Source organism: Diabrotica undecimpunctata, chromosome 4 (assembly GCF_040954645.1).
Source record: "Diabrotica undecimpunctata isolate CICGRU chromosome 4, icDiaUnde3, whole genome shotgun sequence".
Taxonomy (NCBI): Eukaryota; Metazoa; Arthropoda; class Insecta; order Coleoptera; family Chrysomelidae; genus Diabrotica; species Diabrotica undecimpunctata.
In genome coordinates this window covers 83,502,895-83,523,037 of record NC_092806.1, presented here as the reverse complement: position 1 = coordinate 83,523,037, position 20,143 = coordinate 83,502,895, and the positions used below count along the sequence as shown (strand labels likewise).

The window sequence follows — 20,143 nt, the reverse complement described above, 5'->3', positions numbered from 1 at the left end:
CTACGGAGTAGAGGTTCCACAAGCGTGTTTTCTGCACGAAAAAAGACAGAAAAATATATGGAAATGTTTGTATACACAAATAGAAACAAAACGCAACAATAAAAAGGCAAAAAGGTTGAGGAATTCCTTAACTTACGGAAGGAATCCTCGAAATAACTTGTGCCTCCTTAACTTACGGAAGGAGACAGCAAGTACACAGAAATATATAAATATTTCGAGCGTATGGTCTCTAAGAAGAGAGATATCGCAGCGGAAATATTTATATTAGTCAAAAGCAATAATAAAATAGCCAAAAGAAATAGTAATATATCTGAGCGTGTAGTCCACTAAGGAGATATCGCAAACGAGATATATTTAAACAGTAAAATATGCAATAATAAAATAGCAGAGAAAAAATATGAATATACTTGAGCGTATGGTCCACTGAGGAGATGTCGCAACAAGATATATTCAAACAGCAATAATAAAATAGCAAATAATGGTATTTTTTCTGTGTATGATCGATACGAAATATCACAGTAGAAAAATACGACAAATATATATATATATATATATATATATTGTGACGATTAGGGTTTATAGAAAATAATTTATAAGTTATATACTACATAATATTAGATATTTGGTTGTTTTAAATAAGTTATATACTAGAGAATTTAATAAAAATATATTTATGTGAGGGCATTTTTAATAAATTAGCATATAATAATTATAAAAAGTTGTATTTTAATATTGTAAATATATATAAGTGAGCCATGTGCTTAGGCAACCAAAAATACTCTCGGAGATTGACAGATATTTATACTCTGAAGTGACGTTTAAGAATATTTACGAATATAAAGTGAGTTATAATAATATATTGTTTGAAATGTGTATTTTATTAAATTAGAATGTTAAGTTACTAATTTAATTATATATTCTGATCTGAAAAGCCTAAATGTAAACAAAATTATTAATAGAAAAGAATGGAATTCTCTGGATCTCCGGAGATGGCCATGTTTGCGAAATGGTTTGTTCCAGAAAATTCAGACATGTATTAAATAGAACTGAATAGAACATGATATCTGACGAGATGGTTCTAGAATGTCCAAAAGATATAAATACCCGTGATTTGGATTCAAGATGGCAGTTTTTGAAAGTTTTTAGTCAGAAAAGTTTTAGATAGTGCAGTCAGAAGAGTTTTAAGAAGTTTTTAGGGCAGTTTTAGAAGTTTTTAGTCAGAAGTCAGGCCAGTTTATTATGAAAGTTAGTTGGAGTCAGTGAATCAGGTACAAATAGTCAAATTGTTTAATATAGTGAGTTAAAAGAAGATTAAAAATTATGCATATATTTAATGCACATTTATAATTATACACAAATAATTATTGAAGATTAAAAAAAAAGTATATTGGAAGAAATTAAATTATATTATGGTTGGAGATTAGTATAAATCAACTTATAATAATTGGATATTACTATATTGAAAAGAAGAATAAATATAAATGCTGTTTGCTGGTTTGGTTGGTGGTGTATAAATGCTGGTGAAGAAAACTATATCTTAAATTGGTAGAAGCTGATAATTGAAAAAAGTAATTTCACAAAAAAAACAAGGATAACTGAAGTACGAAGACATTCAGTAGTGATTAGAATCTATATACTTAGTGGAAAACAGTTCATTTAGGCATTCAGTGAAAGAAAGGTACAAAATTTTGTTAATATAATTTAGTTAGTGTCATAACAATTTCAATTTTGAAGATAGTTTGTTTAAATTTTACATTGTCTATAGAATTTAATTAGTTTTATAAGAATATCAATTTAAAGATAGTTTATTTTAAATTTACATTGGCTAGGTTAGATATATATGTGTGTTTCATAATAGTTATAATAAAGATAATTTAAAAAAGTACTTACAAGCTAATTCTTTGAGAACCGCGATAAAAACCCTATATATTATATTATTAAAAATACTCATTGCTCATCATTCAAACAAAAAACACATCATAACAAATTTGGCACCCAACGCAGTGGCTCTCTATTTAAAAGAATTAGTTTGGGAAGATAAGTGCTCTCATATAATTAAATTAATTATCAGTAGAAAGAAAAAATTATAGATTTTATTTTTAATTATATTTGAACAAGTAAAGTCTCAAAATGTCTCAAGGAAAGAAAGGTACAAGAAGCAAAAAGAATGAAGAAGATGTGGAAGTAGAAACACAACCTATACAAGAGGAGAGTTTAGTTCAAGCTCCACAAGATACTGCAGAAATGAATCCAGAAAGAGAGGAAAATGTCAATATGGCAGCTTTGATGTCATTATTGATGCAGATGAACAAGACAATGGAAGAGAATACGAAAAAAATAGAACACAAAATGGAACAGAATTCACAAGAAGTCAAAGAAGACATGAAAAAAATGGAACAGAAAATGGAAGAGAATTCAAAAGAAATCAAAGAAGACATAAAAAAATTGGAAGAGAATTCAAAAGAAGTCAAAGAAGACATGAAAAAAATGGAACAGAAATTGGAAGAGAATTATAGAAAATTAGAAAAGAAAATAGAAGATAATAATAATAAAATTGTAAAACAAATGGATAAAAAACTTGAAGCTGCAGAGAAAAAAGTAGCAAATGAAATAAAAAGTATACGGAATGACTACAAGAAAAGGATAGACAATGAGAGGACAGAAGTAAAGAGGATTATTCAAGATAATAAGATAGATATAGAACAGAAAATAGAGTTACAGAAATGTAACTTAGAAGTAAAAATTAACGAAGACAGGAGAAACACAGAAGAAAAATTAGACGATATACAACAAAATATCCAAATAAATTGTAATCAAATAAGAAATGTGGAACAGAGAATAGATGATATTTCACAAATGAGAGACATAGGGAGACCTTACTTAAATTTAACAAATGAGACTGGGATTAAATTCTCTGGTAATATAAAAAATTTGCATCCTAGAGTATACATAAATAGTTTAAAACATAAATTAAGATTTGTGAATAATATTAATGATATTAAAGATTATATTAGAGTGACATTAAATGACAATGCAGCAACTTGGTTTGCTAGTATTGAAAATGATTTAGATAACTTTCAAACATTTGAAAATAAATTTTTAAATTATTATTGGGGTGAATTAGAGCAAGCAAAGTTTAGAGAAATTCTATATTTTGGAAAGTATAATCACAATTTAAAATCAAATATGGTAGATTATGCATTAAAACTGATAACAGTTGCAAAATATTTAGAACCACCACTTAGAGAGGATGAAACAGTCTTAAATGTATCTAGACATTTTGATGCTGATGTTGTGCAAACCGTAACTGTACAAAATATTCAAACAATAGATAGTTTCATTAATTTTATTCAAAGAATACAAAGAGGCAATATGACAAGTAATACTAACAACAGAAAAAACAATAATAACTTTCAATATAAAAAAAATGATAATCAACAATATAGACAATCATATAACAATAATACTAGGTATGGTAATAATTTACAAAATTTTAATAATAATAACAGTAATCAAATTAGACAAAATTGTAATAACAATACTAGTTATAATAGACAACATTTTAATAACAGTACTAATAATAATAGACAAGATTTTAACAATAGAAGAAATACAGAGCGACCTAACTATAACAGACAGGTAAATTGTGTTCGAAGGAATAGAAGCTGCGAAGACAGGGAACGAAGTACTACAAGGCAGGAAAATGTGAGTAGAAGTCATAGTAGGGAAAGACATAGTACATCAGATCCAAGTGGTCAGATACAATCTGACAATTCTAATAATCAAAATTTTGTGCAGTAAACTTTCTGAATTACAAGTTAGGCCATTGCTATTATGAAAAACCTTCTGAATTTATTTCTTTAGATGAAGATAAAATTATTGAATCCATTAATTTAATTTATATAAATGCTTTGGCCAAAAATAAAATGATTAAAATTATGATAGATACTGGTTCAGAAAGTACATTAGTCTCGGAGAATTTTATTTTTAATACATTAAAACTATCAGATATAATAAAGATTCCAAAAATTAAAATTATTGGTGCAAATAATAAGAAGTTGGGTGAAATTGATAAACTAGCCAATTTTAAAATTAATATTCTTAATAAAGAAATTAATATGCAAGGATTTATTGTCAAGGATTTATGTGTTGATATATTAATGGGAAATGATGAATTGGAAAAGAAGAAAGTAAAGATAGATTTTGAAGAAAAAATGGTAACTTTGGAAGGGCAAATAATTAAATTTATGCAGAAAGATGAGGTAGAAGAAGGAATAAGAGTTGATAGGATATTATTAAAAGAAAATAATGATGTTTATGAAGAAGAAATGTATTTTGATGATAGGGAAATGTCCCAGAAGAATGTAAAGAATAATTATTGTAGTGAATATTTAAGGAATGGAAATTTTAAGCAGATGGATGCCTACGAGGCGGAGTGCGTAAAATTGGAAGCAAGGAATAATGAGTACATAATGAAGAATAATTTTATTTGTAAAGAAGAAGATATAATGAAAGTTTTAAATTGCCCTGAAGAATATAAATCAATAGTCATTTCCATATTGCAGCAACACAGGGGACTTGTCAATAAAGAAAATAGAATTGCACAAAATTATATCCATAGTATAAAAGTTAAAGAAGAAAAAGATTTTAAAACAAAATCATACCCAATACCATATAAATACAGAGAAGAAGTAAACAAAACAATTAATAATATGTTAGAAGATGGGATCATTGAGAAGGCAGACACACATTTTATTAACCCCATAGTAGTAGTACGAAAAAGATCAGGTGAAATCAGGTTATGTTTGGATGCAAGGAATATTAACAAGATTACTGAAAAGCAATTTGAAGCACCAATGAGTATAGATGGAATATTAGGAAGAATTACAGGAATGTCATTTTTCACTAAAATCGATTTACAGCATAGTTTCTGGTTAATACCTCTAGAAAGAAAAAGTAGACAGTATACAGGATTTCAGATAGATGGAGTAGTATATCAATTCAAAGTAGTACCATTTGGACTTCAATCATCTTGCAGTGCTCTATGTAGATGTCTTCATGATATTTTGGATCAATATGAACATTTTGTAATTCACTACATTGATGATATATTAATTTTTTCTAAAACTGCTGAAGATCATGAGAAACACCTAAAAATTATAATAAATAGATTAGACAAAGTTGGACTAAAAATAAATCAAGAAAAATGTACATTTTTTCAAAAAGAAGTCATATATCTAGGTTATAAACTTAACACTAAGGGAATCGAAATGGATCCAGAACGGACACAAGTCATTCAGGAATATAAAACACCACACAATTTAAGAACTTTAAGAGGATTTATTGGAATAATTAATTATTATAAAAGGATGATACCATATCTAAGTATAAAAGAAATTCCATTACTTGAACTACTGAGAAAAGGTGTAAAATGGAGATGGGATCAGAGAAGAGAACTAGCATTCCAAGAAATTAAAAACATTTTTCTGTCAAATTTGAAAATATACTATCCTGACTATACACAGCCATTCATACTAAGAACAGATGCATCAATAGAGAGATTATCAGGGGTATTATTACAAATACATGATGGGGTCGAATACCCAATACAATTCATTTCAAGAATCACAAAGCCACATGAAAAGGGTTACTCAGTTTCAGAATTAGAACTAGCAAGTATAATACACTGTGTCACAAAATTAAGATTTTATTTGTTGGGTAATGAATTTACAATAGAAACAGATCACCAAGCTTTAACGTCTATATTAAATAACAAATATGGAAACAGTAGAATACATCGGTGGAGTCTAATACTTAGTGAATACTGCTTTGAAATCAAATATATTTCTGGAAAATCCAATATAGTGGCAGATGCTTTATCAAGGTTAGAAAATACACCACAAAAAGGGCAGCGAACAATAAAAATTGGATTAAATCAATTAGTAGAAAATACTGGATTATATTCTAAAGAAGAAATTATAAGAGATCAGATCAATTTGAGTGAAAAACAAAAAGTCCTTAGGAAAGATGGGGTATATTATAAAATAATAAATGGCATAGAAGTATATGTAATAACTAGAACTTTAGCAAAGAAAATATTGAAAAATTTACATAACAATTATATGCATATTGGTTCAAGAAAGCTATGGATGCTATTTAGGGACAATTATTTTGCAAAGAATGACATAAGTATAGCAAAGGAAATTACTACCCAATGCCCAATATGTCAACTAAACAAAGAAAAGAATTTCAAAAACCAGAACACATATAAATCTAATGTTGTATATGAAAAACTAAATACAGTTTCCATGGATTTTATTTCAAATTTAGTTCTCAGTCCAACAGGAAAAAAGCATATACTAGTGATAGTTGATTTATATACAAAATTTATTAAACTATATCCCTGCTCCAGAACAAATGTTAAAACATTAAAATTATATATTAATCAATTTTTCGAAGAAATAGGACCATTTAGAAATTGCATAATAGATAATGCTACATATTTTAACAACCAAAAATTTCGGACATTTTGTGAGAAAAAGGGAATCAACATTCATTTTACAAGTATCAGACATCCTCAGGCAAATCCTGCAGAAAGATATATTAAAGAAGTTATAAAATATTTAAGGATACTGTGCCAAAATCAACACGAAACTTGGCAGCAACATATACCACAAGTAGAATATTTTTTAAATAATACACATAATTTGAATACAGAGGAAGTACCAGAATATTTAATGTTTGGCCATATAGGAAACAGAAAGTGGATTAGTGAATATAATCAGGATATGTTAGAACAAGTAATGCAGAAAGTGAATAACCGAATTAGGAGGAAAGCTGAAAAATATATCAGAAGACAAAATCGAAATATAAAAAAACCAATCACGTTTCAAAAAGGAGACCTAGTGTTAATTCGTTCACTTAGAAAAAGTAATGTTAAAGAAAACCGTTGTAAGAAATTACAACCAATGTTTGAAGGACCATATACAATTGAAAATCAGAATGGACTAAATAGTTATGTGTTAATAGATGCAGAGAACAGACTAAGAGGCCTGTTTCATATCAATGACATCTTTAAGTATCATGAAGAGATTGAATAATCTTTTCTATACCTTTTAACACTAATATACAAATACTTACTGTTACTATAACAGATTACTGATATATCCATTTTATTCAATAGACTTGATTTGTTAAATAGATGGTAGATTTCATTGTTGTGAATAAATTTGACATCATACTTGTTGAATTTTGTACATATGGAAATTGTTTGGTACCCTAAAAATCATAATTTGGGGTTAGATACAGAATTGATTGTGTAAATGTCTGTATAAAAAGTGTAAAACTTACCAATTTATATGGATGAAAGCCTTTTGAATGGAAACAATTCCTAGATTTTGTCTATAAATAAACAGAACACAATATCCATTATATTTTTAATAAGGTTATATTTTATTCTCTGATAAAATCCATTCTCCATTTGACATGACAGTTTGACCATAGAATAGCCGAACTGTGATCCGTTGTTCTCTGTTTTGACATAGACAGCGAACAGGGATGTATTTAACACATTTTAAATAAATAAAAAAAAATTTGATTTATTAAATTTAATAAGGTATGAGAAAATTAATATTTAAAAAAATAATAAGTAAATTATTTATTTTAAATATTATTTTTGGGGTATTGTGACGATTAGGGTTTATAGAAAATAATTTATAAGTTATATACTACATAATATTAGATATTTGGTTGTTTTAAATAAGTTATATACTAGAGAATTTAATAAAAATATATTTATGTGAGGGCATTTTTAATAAATTAGCATATAATAATTATAAAAAGTTGTATTTTAATATTGTAAATATATATAAGTGAGCCATGTGCTTAGGCAACCAAAAATACTCTCGGAGATTGACAGATATTTATACTCTGAAGTGACGTTTAAGAATATTTACGAATATAAAGTGAGTTATAATAATATATTGTTTGAAATGTGTATTTTATTAAATTAGAATGTTAAGTTACTAATTTAATTATATATTCTGATCTGAAAAGCCTAAATGTAAACAAAATTATTAATAGAAAAGAATGGAATTCTCTGGATCTCCGGAGATGGCCATGTTTGCGAAATGGTTTGTTCCAGAAAATTCAGACATGTATTAAATAGAACTGAATAGAACATGATATCTGACGAGATGGTTCTAGAATGTCCAAAAGATATAAATACCCGTGATTTGGATTCAAGATGGCAGTTTTTGAAAGTTTTTAGTCAGAAAAGTTTTAGATAGTGCAGTCAGAAGAGTTTTAAGAAGTTTTTAGGGCAGTTTTAGAAGTTTTTAGTCAGAAGTCAGGCCAGTTTATTATGAAAGTTAGTTGGAGTCAGTGAATCAGGTACAAATAGTCAAATTGTTTAATATAGTGAGTTAAAAGAAGATTAAAAATTATGCATATATTTAATGCACATTTATAATTATACACAAATAATTATTGAAGATTAAAAAAAAAGTATATTGGAAGAAATTAAATTATATTATGGTTGGAGATTAGTATAAATCAACTTATAATAATTGGATATTACTATATTGAAAAGAAGAATAAATATAAATGCTGTTTGCTGGTTTGGTTGGTGGTGTATAAATGCTGGTGAAGAAAACTATATCTTAAATTGGTAGAAGCTGATAATTGAAAAAAGTAATTTCACAAAAAAAACAAGGATAACTGAAGTACGAAGACATTCAGTAGTGATTAGAATCTATATACTTAGTGGAAAACAGTTCATTTAGGCATTCAGTGAAAGAAAGGTACAAAATTTTGTTAATATAATTTAGTTAGTGTCATAACAATTTCAATTTTGAAGATAGTTTGTTTAAATTTTACATTGTCTATAGAATTTAATTAGTTTTATAAGAATATCAATTTAAAGATAGTTTATTTTAAATTTACATTGGCTAGGTTAGATATATATGTGTGTTTCATAATAGTTATAATAAAGATAATTTAAAAAAGTACTTACAAGCTAATTCTTTGAGAACCGCGATAAAAACCCTATATATTATATTATTAAAAATACTCATTGCTCATCATTCAAACAAAAAACACATCATAACAATATATATATATATATATATATATATATATATATATATATATATATATATATATATATATATATATACATATATATATATAAATGCACATAAAATATGGCAATAAAATCAGCAATAAACAATAGTAAATAAAAGGCAGAATCTAGGTGGATGACTGGCACCGTACCTAGAGACTTAGAATACGAGGGTGAGCTCGAACTGGCCGACTACAGAAAATCCACCTTCTTTTATACACGAAAATCCTTTGTTCTTAAGGATTATGACGTATGAAAGTGGACTTTCCGTAAGATCGACCAATGGAAAAAATTAAATTGCTCAAAAGTTGGAATAACCCCTATTCCAACCAATGAACAATTTTTTTCATGTTTGGAGATGTTGCCCGTACGCTGATTGGTCGGCAAATGCGATAGCACGGGAACATCCCCCCCTTTCGAAGACTCTAGGTGGTGCCATTTTTTATTTGTCAAAAAATACAGAGTTTTGAAAAAAAAGAATACAGAGTTTTGTACAGAGTTTTGTATAAATGTCTTGGTTACTCCTGGTCTGGGTTGTCCCTAGGTGGAGGAGCTGGTCTGATATCGTCCACATGGATGGTCCTGTTGATGTCCTGGTCCCGGTGTACCTCGTAGGTGTGGTCTCCCAGGACCCTCAGGATCGTGTGTGGTCCCGTCCATGTGGCTCCAAAGTTTCCTTTCACGTGGTTTCTTACTAATACTTGTTCCCCTTGGATATACTTTCTTGCTGGAGGAGCGTTGGGGTTATCCGGGAATAAGTTCCTAGCATACACTGTGGCTTTCTGAACTGCTTGGTTCACTCTTTCCTGTCGTCTGGCCGCAGTGTTGGCTTCTCGGCGTTTGTTTCTTGTGTGTTTCTTCCGAACGTCGTATTAAATAGCCCAGTAGAAGTTCTGCAGGTGTTTCCTGGGTTGCCTCGTTCAGTCTGGTCCGAATGCTGAAGATGATGTCGGGTACGTAAGAGTCCCATCTTGGATCATCGGCTGACGTACATCGGGTTCGAAGGCCTTTCTTAAGTTCCTGGACGCGACGTTCCACCGGATTGGCTCTTTGGTGGTATATTGGGCTGAACTCTCCTCTTATGTTGTTGCGTCTCAGGAACCTCTCCCAGGCGTCAGTCCGAAATTGAGGTCCATTGTCCGTGATAATGATGGTTGGTTTTCCCCAGCGGCTGCAGACTTCTTCTTGAAGGAAGGCTATCACCTGCCGACTCTTTGCGACTGGGACGCATCTGAATTCTACCCAGTTGCTGAGGCAGTCCGTGGCTAGAAGGATGAATCTGTTATTCGTCCCTCGGGCAACTGGGTAAGGTCCTAGTACATCGAATGCTACTCTCTCCCACGGGTTGTTTGGTTCCCTCGGGATGATGGGGGCTGCCGGTTGTCTGGCGGCGGCTTTGGTCGTGGCACATGTAAGGCAGGACCTGACGTAGCTCCGGACATCTTTGGACAAGGTTGGCCAGTAATATAGATTCTTAATAGCCCGGATGGTCTCGTCCTGCCCTGGGTGGTTCGCTTCTTCGGAGTCATGGTATGCATTGATGATGTCTTTCCGGTATGCGGGTATCACGACTAGTGCCTTGTGGTTTGGATTTGTTACGTAGTAGGCTACGTCATCCACTACAGTGAATTCTCGTATGAAGTTGGCTTCTACTTCGCTCCTTGGGCCTCTTTCGGAGCTCCTCTACCAACGTCTCTTGAAGCGTAGCACTCTTGGGTAGACCGCGTGGCTTCTACGGACTTTGTCTTGTAGTGGTAGGTCTGTTATATCGTCTAGAATGGGATTGTTTTGGCCTTCTTCTACGTCTTCCAGCATGCACAGGAGTGGAAATTGGTCATCGTCTGTGTTCTCTGTTGGCCAGCTTAAACGTTGTACTTCTTCATCCAGGTCTTCGATTTCTTCCTGTCTCTTGGTTGATGGATGTCTGGAGAGGTGGTCCGGCAGTTCGTTCTCTTTCCCTGGTATATGTTTGATTGTAAAGTTAAATTCTTGAAGCAATAAGGCCCATCTCGATAGTTTGGCTTTATCTTCCTTGAATCTATTCAACCAGAGTAGAGCTTGACTGTCCGTGTATAAGGTGAAATGTTGGGCCTGGCGGTTTTGGGACTGGAATCCTTGTGAAGTGGCACCTGCCAGAATCCGCTTTTCAGGTCCAGGGTGGAGAAGATCTGGGCTGTGCCTATTTCTTTTATGCTGTCGTGAATGGGTGGCATACTTGAGGCTTCATCGATTGTGATCTCATTTAGTTTTCTATAATCCACACAGAAGCGAGGGGTGCCATCTTTCTTCGAGACAATCACCACAGGACTATTGTAAGGTGATTTACTTGGTTTGATGACTCCTGCGGCTAGCATCTCCCTCACTTCTTTGAACATGATCTTTTTCTTCTCGGTGGAGTATTTGTAAGGTTTAATGTTTATCGGTCGGCTGTCGGTCACTTTTATCTCCATTTCGGTAGCTTTTGTTGTCGGCTGGCGTAGACGGTCGTCGAACACATCATTGTACTCGTCAATCAGTTGTTGTATTATTGGGAAGGCGAAAGCTGGAGCTTGGTGGGCTTCTAGTGCTTGTTTGGATGAATGCCTCTTGCCATGGTTTTTCTAGTAGAGGGTGGCTCTGGTTGAGGTGCCCACGTGCAGACATTTTCGGGGGATGTCTAAGTTTGCTTCCTCTTGCTCCAGCCATGGCATTCCAAGTACAACATCATGGTTGAGTTTCCCCAGTACGGTGCATGTTACAGTTGTGGAGAAGTTGTCCATGGATATCTCGACGTTTGCGGTCCCTAGGCTTTGGTACGTGCTGCCCGTGCACGCCAGCTGAATCGTTCCTGGTCGAATCTGCAGGTCCCCTCTTTGGATTAACTTCTGGTGAACAAAGTTACCAGATGCTCCAGTGTCGACTAGTATCTTCACTTTGTGGTTGTTAATCCGTCCGTCAAGATTTTTTTCTTTTTTTTTTATTAACATTTAAGATTTTTACAATCTGTTTTGCAGTGAAAACAATAAGTAAAATTTTTTGTCTTTACATGACAGAGAGATGTAAGGTCCAGTGACCAAATCATCATGACACAGATTGGCTTTTTACCGGTAGGATGCGCACATACACTGATACGCGAGCACTAAAAGCGGCACTGATCACAATGGCTGGGTGCTGTTGAAGGCGTGACTCCCACTGCTGTAGGCTCTGTCAGGATAGGTGAGGTAGGTCCAAGGGGTCATGTCGCTTCAATCTCTTCGCTTGTTGGTTGTTGAGAAGATTGTGTGCCAGGGTATTTGGATGCACCCGCAACCTGTTTTGATATTGTTCAGAAGTTTTTTTGCACTCCTCAGAGACTGTTAGTATCTGAAGATCTCTATGTATTGCATCATTCTGGATATACCAAGGTGCATTAGCGATTGTTCTCAGAGTTTTGGATTGGAATCTTTGTATTATCATAATATTAGATTTGCTAGCTGAACCCCAGAGCTGTGAGCCATATGTCCAAATGGGTTTTATTATTGTATTGTATATCAGCAGCTTGTTGTCAATCGATAGGTGAGAGTTTTTTCCCAACATCCAGTAAAGTTTTCTGTATAAAATTCCCAATTGAAGCCTTTTCGTCCATATATGTTTGGTCCAAGTTAGACGTTTGTCAAGGTGAATACCTAAGTATTTTACGTCATGCTTTTGGGGCAAAGGATGTCCATTGAGGTTAACTTGTGGACATGTACCTCTTCTTAGAGTGAATGTAATTTGTGTAGATTTTGAGGGGTTTACTCTAATTCTCCAGAGTTTAAGCCATTCATTTGTTTTGTTCAGATGTAGTTGCAGTCTCTCTGATGCTATTATTGGGTTGCTATGAGAGGCCAAGAAAGCAGTATCATCTGCGAATGTTGCAAGCGTTAGGTTATTGCTTATTGGCAAGTCAGCCGTATATATCAGGTACAGAATCGGTCCGAGCACACTACCCTGAGGTACACCAGATAGGATGGGGTAGAGTTTTGTATAGGCTTCACTATATTTTACCAGATATCTCCTTTCTGTAAGGTATGATTGAAGCAGTTTAAAGTAAGGGTAAGGTAAATTTTTCTTTAATTTGTACAGAAGTCCTGTATGCCACACCTTGTCAAAAGCTTGAGAGGCGTCTAAAAAGGCTGCAGTACAATATTGCTTGTTCTCGAGACTACTTCTTATTGTTGTGTATAGTCTGTGAACTTGTTCTATTGTACCATGTTGGTTACGAAAACCGAATTGATGGTCAGGTATGAGACACTTTTCGTCCAATATTGGTTTGATTTTTCGTAGTAGGAGTTTTTCGAAGACCTTAGAGATGACTGGGAGTAGACTAATCGGTCGGTATGAGTTGACATCTTTTGGATCTTTACCAGGTTTTTGAATGAGTATAATCTGTGCCACTTTCCATTGCAGAGGGAAGTAATGCAGACTAAGCATAGCATTGAAGATCATAGTGATTATTCTGTAACAGTCATTGGTTAGTTCCTGGAGGATCTTACCCGTTATGAGGTCGAATCCCGGAGCCTTATTGGGTTGTATCTCATTCTTTATTATCTGTTTTACTTCTTTAATATTAAACTTGGTGATTGGTAGATCCATTTGATATGGAGCCTCAAGAAAAGAATTAAATGGTTCTTCTTGTTCTAATGGCACTACTCTGTTAAATGGACTAAATACTGTAGAAAGATGTTCAGCGAATGTCTCAGATGTTTCTGTGTCTGTTCTTGCCCATTTACCTTTGACATTTTTTAGAGGAGGTATGGCGTCTTGTGGACCTTTTACCTTTCTCTTCGCCTTCCATAGAGAATAATTGGTGTCTTTGGACGGAGTCAAATTTTCTAAGTAAGTTTGGATCCCCCTGTTTTTCTCTTCTTTTAATAGATTTTTAAGTCTTCTGGTAATTCTGTTTAAATTTTGTTTGTCAATAGGAGCGTGTGTGTTTTGCCACTTTTTCCTAAGTTTTCTTTTCTCATCGATCAGGTTTTTTGCACTTTGCGAACAGTTTATGCTTTCCTTCCATGTTGTTTGTTCAGGAGTAGAAATCCAACCTGCCTTTTGTATGGAGGTAGTAAGTTGTTGTACCGCATTTTCAATTTGTAATTCTGTTTTAAGTGGCAAGCTCGTTGGTATTTGTTCTGCTAGTGCGCTTCGGAATATTTTCCAATTTGTTTGATTATTGGTTAGGACTGGAGGCTTATTTCTGAGTATGATTTTGGAGTCTAGGTCAATTAGAATGGGAGAATGATCTGAAGAGAGGTCCCAGCATGATTCTATTGCTAAATAGTTAAGAGAGATACCTTTAATAACACAGAAGTCTAAGAGATCTGGTGTTTTATTTGGATCTGTAGGCCAATAAGTTGGTTCTCCTGTAGATATGTGTTGTAGGTTGTTTCCTGTTATTGACTTCAGCAGTTTCAGATGTAGGTGATATACAACCTCTTCGACAATTGTTAGAAACAATTCCCCTCTGAGATATTCCATCAAATGTCTCTATAACAACCAAGTAAAGATCCAGCCCTCAACTTCTGAATATTACCGAAACATAACCAAAGCACTCAATGAGAAAAATACACATTATTACACCTACCAAACAAAGGAAGAAAGAACATTCCGAGTTGTGCTTCGTAATATGCATCAGACAGCAGATAAAGACGCTTTAGTACATGAGCTAGGATTAATGGGACACGAAGTAACCAACATAGCTAATATATATAAGAATGGATCCAAAATAGCGCTTCCGCTCTTTTATATAGAATTAAAAACTAAGCCAAATAATAAAGACATATATGATGTGAGAGCACTCCAGAACATGATTGTGTCCTTCGAACCACCATATCCCAAACGTCAGGTTCCCCAATGTACCAAATGTCAACGCTACGGTCACACACAAAAATTCTGCCATATGCCTCCAAGATGCGTAAAGTGTGCAAGTAATCATCTTACTTTACACTGTCCACGAAAAGAACGCAGCAATAACGTAAAATGTGTACTTTGTATGGGAAACCATCCGGCCAACTATAAGGGCTGCAGCGTATACAAACAAATACAAAAAGAAAAATTCCCCCAACTCAGAAAAAATCAAGAGACCCACAGAACAGACACCCATGAAACCAATAGTCAAAGAGTAACCCCTGGTGTTTCTTACGCTCAAAAAACTTCAGAAAATAGTCAAGCGGATGAAATTACAAATCAACAAACTAATGTCGGCTCAAACCATTCAACGAAAATCGCCAACCTTGAAAACCTGATGACAAAACTAGTAGAGAGAATGGACACTATGCTTAATCTTCTTATGTCTATGATTTCCAAAATGCACTAATGCAACACAGACTTAAAATAGCCGTCTGGAACTCAAATGGCCTAACGAACCACATCCAAGAAATAAAAATTTTCCTCGACGAGAAGAAAATTGATGTTATGCTTGTATCAGAAGCTCATCTAACAGACAAAAACTATATCAAAATTCCAAAATACATTGTCCACTACACAAAACATCCAAATGACAAGGCACACGGTGGCACAGCTATTATTATCAAATCTAATATAAAACACCATGAGTTAAATAAGCTCAGCGAAAAGTACCTGCAATCAACTAGCATTGTCATCGAAGACTGGCTAGGCAACCTTACCTTATCTGCGGTCTACTGTCCTCCTGGTCAACCAATCAACGAAAACAACTTTAGCACCTATTTCAGTTCTCTTGGACACAAATTCATAGCAGGAGGAGACTTTAACTGTAAACCGTCAAGATTGGGGAGTCCTGTTGCCTTCGACTGTTGTTGGATTGGATTCAGTTGGGGCACCGCTTGTTCCACAGGGTTTAGTTGGTGCCCCTGTTGGAGTTTTCTGGCTGCTCGCTTTGTTGTTGTCGGTTATTTGTCTGCCTGTTCTGTGGATTCCTGTTTTGCCAGTCTCGGATGGTTTCTGATCGCCTGGGTGGATGTTGGTTATTCTGTCTATCTGGTCTTCCCATGTGTTGGGCATCCGCTTCCATCTCTCTCGCGATAATTCTGAGGCTGTCCTCCGTCTTTGGCATCCCTAGTCTGAGGCAAATTCGAATCTGAGGTATTAGTTGGTTCGCGATGACTCTGCATCTTTGGTCCTCGGGGATGTCTGGTAGGAGGCGTTTAAAGAGAGCGGCTTTCCTTGTTACAAACTCTTCTGCTGGTTCGTTCCTTTGGATTTGTCCGTATAGTTTGACGGTCAGGGCGGCTAGAAGAGTTGGGTTGTCGAATTTTTCGAGAAAGCGAGTCTTGAATGTCTGGTAACCTATCTCGGTTGTACATTGACTCTCTGCCCATGACCGTGCTTCTCCGTGAAGTGAATTGGTTGTTAGGTAGTCTACCCAGTCGTCTTGATCCACCTCGTGCCTCGTCAGGAAGTCCTCGATTTTGGTCAGGAATTGCGTGGGAATTTCTGTTTCTCTTCCTTCAAATTTTGGAGGTTCGGAGGTCCATATCTTAGGTGGCTTGCTTGCAGTTGGTTGTACCATTTGTTAGGCCGTCAGGGCTTGAAAGAGGGTGGTCATCCACGTCTCAGGTGATGGTTGAGGCTGGCTCGTGGATGGTCCTCCGGTTGGTTGAGATGAGGCTGTTGTCTCATGTTGGGGAGTGGGTTCGTCATTCTTTAGTTGGGCGCCATGTTGACGAGAGGCGTGGAGGGCTGAAGTAGGGCCTGTCTCCTGCTCTACGGGCTTCTTACGGTCACGGGAACTGGACCGGGAAGAGCTACGAGTGTCTACCATCTTCGGTTGAGCAATTCGTCAGGATCTGATTGGTCTCGTAGAAGATACTCAGATTCGTGTATGTTTCAGCTCGAAACTGTCACAAATCTGAGGAGTTTTATGGCTTTTTAGTGCGTGATCGCGTTGCGAAATACCACAGAAAAGCAAAATAGTGCAATATGTATATATATAAGTGTAATATCATACCCTTATTCATGTGAAGAGATAGCAGTTTGAATTCGTCTAAAAAGAGTTTATTATCGTTAAAATTCCACAATATAAATTATTAACAATAATAACATAACTAAAATAACTTAACAAATATACAAACCTAAAAAGAGAATCAAGAACAATGCTATTTCTTACGCCATTAAGTAATTTGACAATTGTACCATACAATTTACAATATGTCAATGTCAATAAAACTTAAACAGTCATACAACCTAAAACTTTAAATAACTAAAAATAACTAAGCCCTGCTGTTTCACTTAAAATAAACATAGGTTTACTTTTACATCCCCCTACCAAAAAGGTATGATAAACCATCTAAGTATATGGTTTATCACAAGGCATCAATTTTGAAATATGGAAATAATTCATATCATTCTTTTTGTATCCAATATCTACTTCATATAATGTATTTGAAATTTGTTTTTTTATTTGAAATGGACCTACTCTTACTTCGTCAAGTTTTTTTCTATTTAGTTTTGATTTATTTTCTACATATGCACAATCTCCCTCTTTGAATTCATAGGATTTTCTATTTTTGTCATACAGTTTTTTATTATATTCATGATGTCGTACCGAATTTTTATAGGCTATTTCTTTATCTTTTGATACATTTGTTGTCTCACACAGTTCCTCGGGAACAATCGGATCTGCTTTTCCAAAAAGCAAATATTCTGGGCTATATCCGGTTACAGAATGATCTATTTTATTGTATTCCTCTATACATTCTTCAGCTATTTTTGTCCATGCTCGAATTCTAGTTTCATTTTGTTTGCATCTTATTCTGTTAACTAATGTCTGATTAAGTCTTTCATTTAATCCATTCGAGAATGGACAGTCTACTGCTGTAAAAATTAATTGAATATTTAAATGTTTCATATGATTTCTAAATATTTTGGAATTAATTCCTGGATACTGATCTGTTAATAATGTTTTTATGGGGTGTTTATCTTGAATTTTGGCGATTAATTTTATGAAATCATCTGTGGTCTGATTTTTAGAAGTAACTGCAAACGCATATCTGGTGAAGTGATCTACAAGTAAATGGAGGTATTTTTTTGTCGAACGATTGCCACCAAATCCTCCTATTGTATCTAAGGACATTATCTGAAAAGGTTCTTTTGCTGGACCCAATTGTGACAGAAGACCATATTTTGGACCGATTCTTGTTTTATTTTTACAGCAGATCTCGCATTTTTGACAGATATCCTTTGCTAGTGAATCTATATTCTTAATGTAGTAAAAATTTCTAATTTTGTTTGTTACTTTACCAGCACAAATATGACCATAAAATTTGTGAACTTTTGTTATTAACTCTTTTCCAAAATCTTTGGATAAAATTATTCTTTTTTCATTCTTCCTTAATTTATAAAATATATCTTGGTTCAAAATTGTTCCTCTCATTGTATCTATAACTTGTCGATTATTATTTTGGTCTTGTTTTATCTCAGTTAATGTGACTAGGTTTACTGTTCTTATGAATGTTTCTGCATTTTTCATATTTTCCAACACTGGGTTTCTAGAAAGGCAGTCTGCTTCTACATTTTCTTTTCCAGGTTCATATTTAATGTCGAAGTCAAATTGTGAAAGAAAATGTGTCATATCTCCTAATTCTTCATCTGGTCTTGTACGAAGTTCTCTTCCCTCAAGGGGTTTATGATCAGTAATAACGAGAAATTTTCTTCCCATTAGCCAGTATTGCCAAAATTTTATTGCTTCTTTAATTGCCAGGCATTCTAAAAAAATAGCCTTTTTATTTTTTTGATATTTGTTCAATTTTTTTGAAAAGTATGCTACGGGTTTCATTTCTCCATCTCTTTGTTTTTGTTTCAGAACCGCACCAATTCCTAGAACACTAGCATCTGTATATATAGTTGTAGGAGCATTTGGGTTAAAAATGGCTAGTATAGGTTCAGAACAGAGGATATTTTTTGCCCTATCAAAAGCTGTTTGGCAGCTTAAAGACCAGTGGAATTTGATATATTTTCTAAGTAAATTATGTAGTGGCTCTAATAACCTAGCTGAATCTTTTATATATTTGTGGTAAAAATTTACTTTTCCCAAAAACTGTCGTACTTTTTTTCTCGTGTCTGGTGCTGGAAAATATCTGATCGATATTAAATTATCATGTAACGGACGAACTGAATTGTGTCCCACAATGTGTCCCAAATATTTAACCTCTTCTCTTGCAAAATTACATTTTAGAAGTTTGAGCCTAAATCCCTCTTCAATAATTGCTTTCATAAGTCTTTCTATATGGTCTAAGTGTTCTTCAAATGATAATGAGAATATTAAAATGTCATCTATGTAGTTTATACAAAATGAATTTAAATTATGCTTCCTGATAATATTACTTAAAATTCTTTGAAATATTGCGGGAGATGTTTTAAGCCCAAAAGGTAAACATTTCCATTGCCAATGACCACTTTGGGTAACGAAGGCTGTCTTGTATTTATCTTTTATCCGAACTGGAATACACCAAAAAGCAGAATTTATATCTAAAGTAGTAAAGAACCTAGCATTCCTTGTTTTGGTCAAAATCTCGTCAATTAAAGAAAAAGGTTGGGGTTCAGGAATAATTAATTTGTTTAACTCACGAAAGTCAATGCACAATCTTGTTTTAGATCCTTCATCTTTTTTAAAAGCCAATGTAACAGGTGCTGCAAAAGGTGAAGATGATTCGTCTATTAAATTTGCTTTTAATAATTGTCCTATTTGAAATTCTATCTCTTTTTGGTCTTCTATCGAGCATCTATAGGGTCTTTTTGCAACAAATTTATGTTCTAAAAGTTTAATTTGAGCTTCATTATTTTGAACCTGCCCAATGTCAAATTTAGGTTTTGCAAAAATATTGTCATATTTATTTAGTAATATTTCTAATTTATTTTTCTGATATGGCAATAAATGTTGTAATTTTGCTTCAAAAAGTTCTGTGGGAATTCCCTCATTAAAGTTTATGGAGTATTCTGTAATATTAATATTATAATTAAATTTTTCGATTTTTTCTTCAATTTTTCCGTATAATCTTTGATAAATCTCTAAATCAAAATCTTGTTTCATTTGAAAATTTAAAATAG

At 33.6% G+C, this 20,143-nt stretch overlaps 1 protein-coding gene across 1 annotated transcript; it reads right to left on the bottom strand.

The window, feature by feature from the left end:
* Window positions 1–5,001: 5,001 nt before the first annotated feature.
* LOC140439738 (uncharacterized) lies at window positions 5,002–18,456 on the bottom strand. Its single transcript, XM_072529865.1, has 4 exons — window positions 15,745–18,456; window positions 7,351–7,401; window positions 7,141–7,278; window positions 5,002–5,150 (listed from the first exon to the last, which is right to left on the bottom strand). Exon 1 carries the CDS (start codon window positions 16,605–16,607, stop codon window positions 15,936–15,938), a length of 672 nt encoding a protein of 223 aa, XP_072385966.1. The 5' UTR covers window positions 16,608–18,456; the 3' UTR covers window positions 5,002–5,150; window positions 7,141–7,278; window positions 7,351–7,401; window positions 15,745–15,935.
* Between the last annotated feature and the right edge of the window lie 1,687 nt (window positions 18,457–20,143).

Coding starts and splice junctions, on each gene's coding strand:
- LOC140439738 (XM_072529865.1), bottom strand. CDS start 16,607: ATGGTACAACCAACTGCAAGCAAGCCACCTAAGATATGGACCTCCGAA.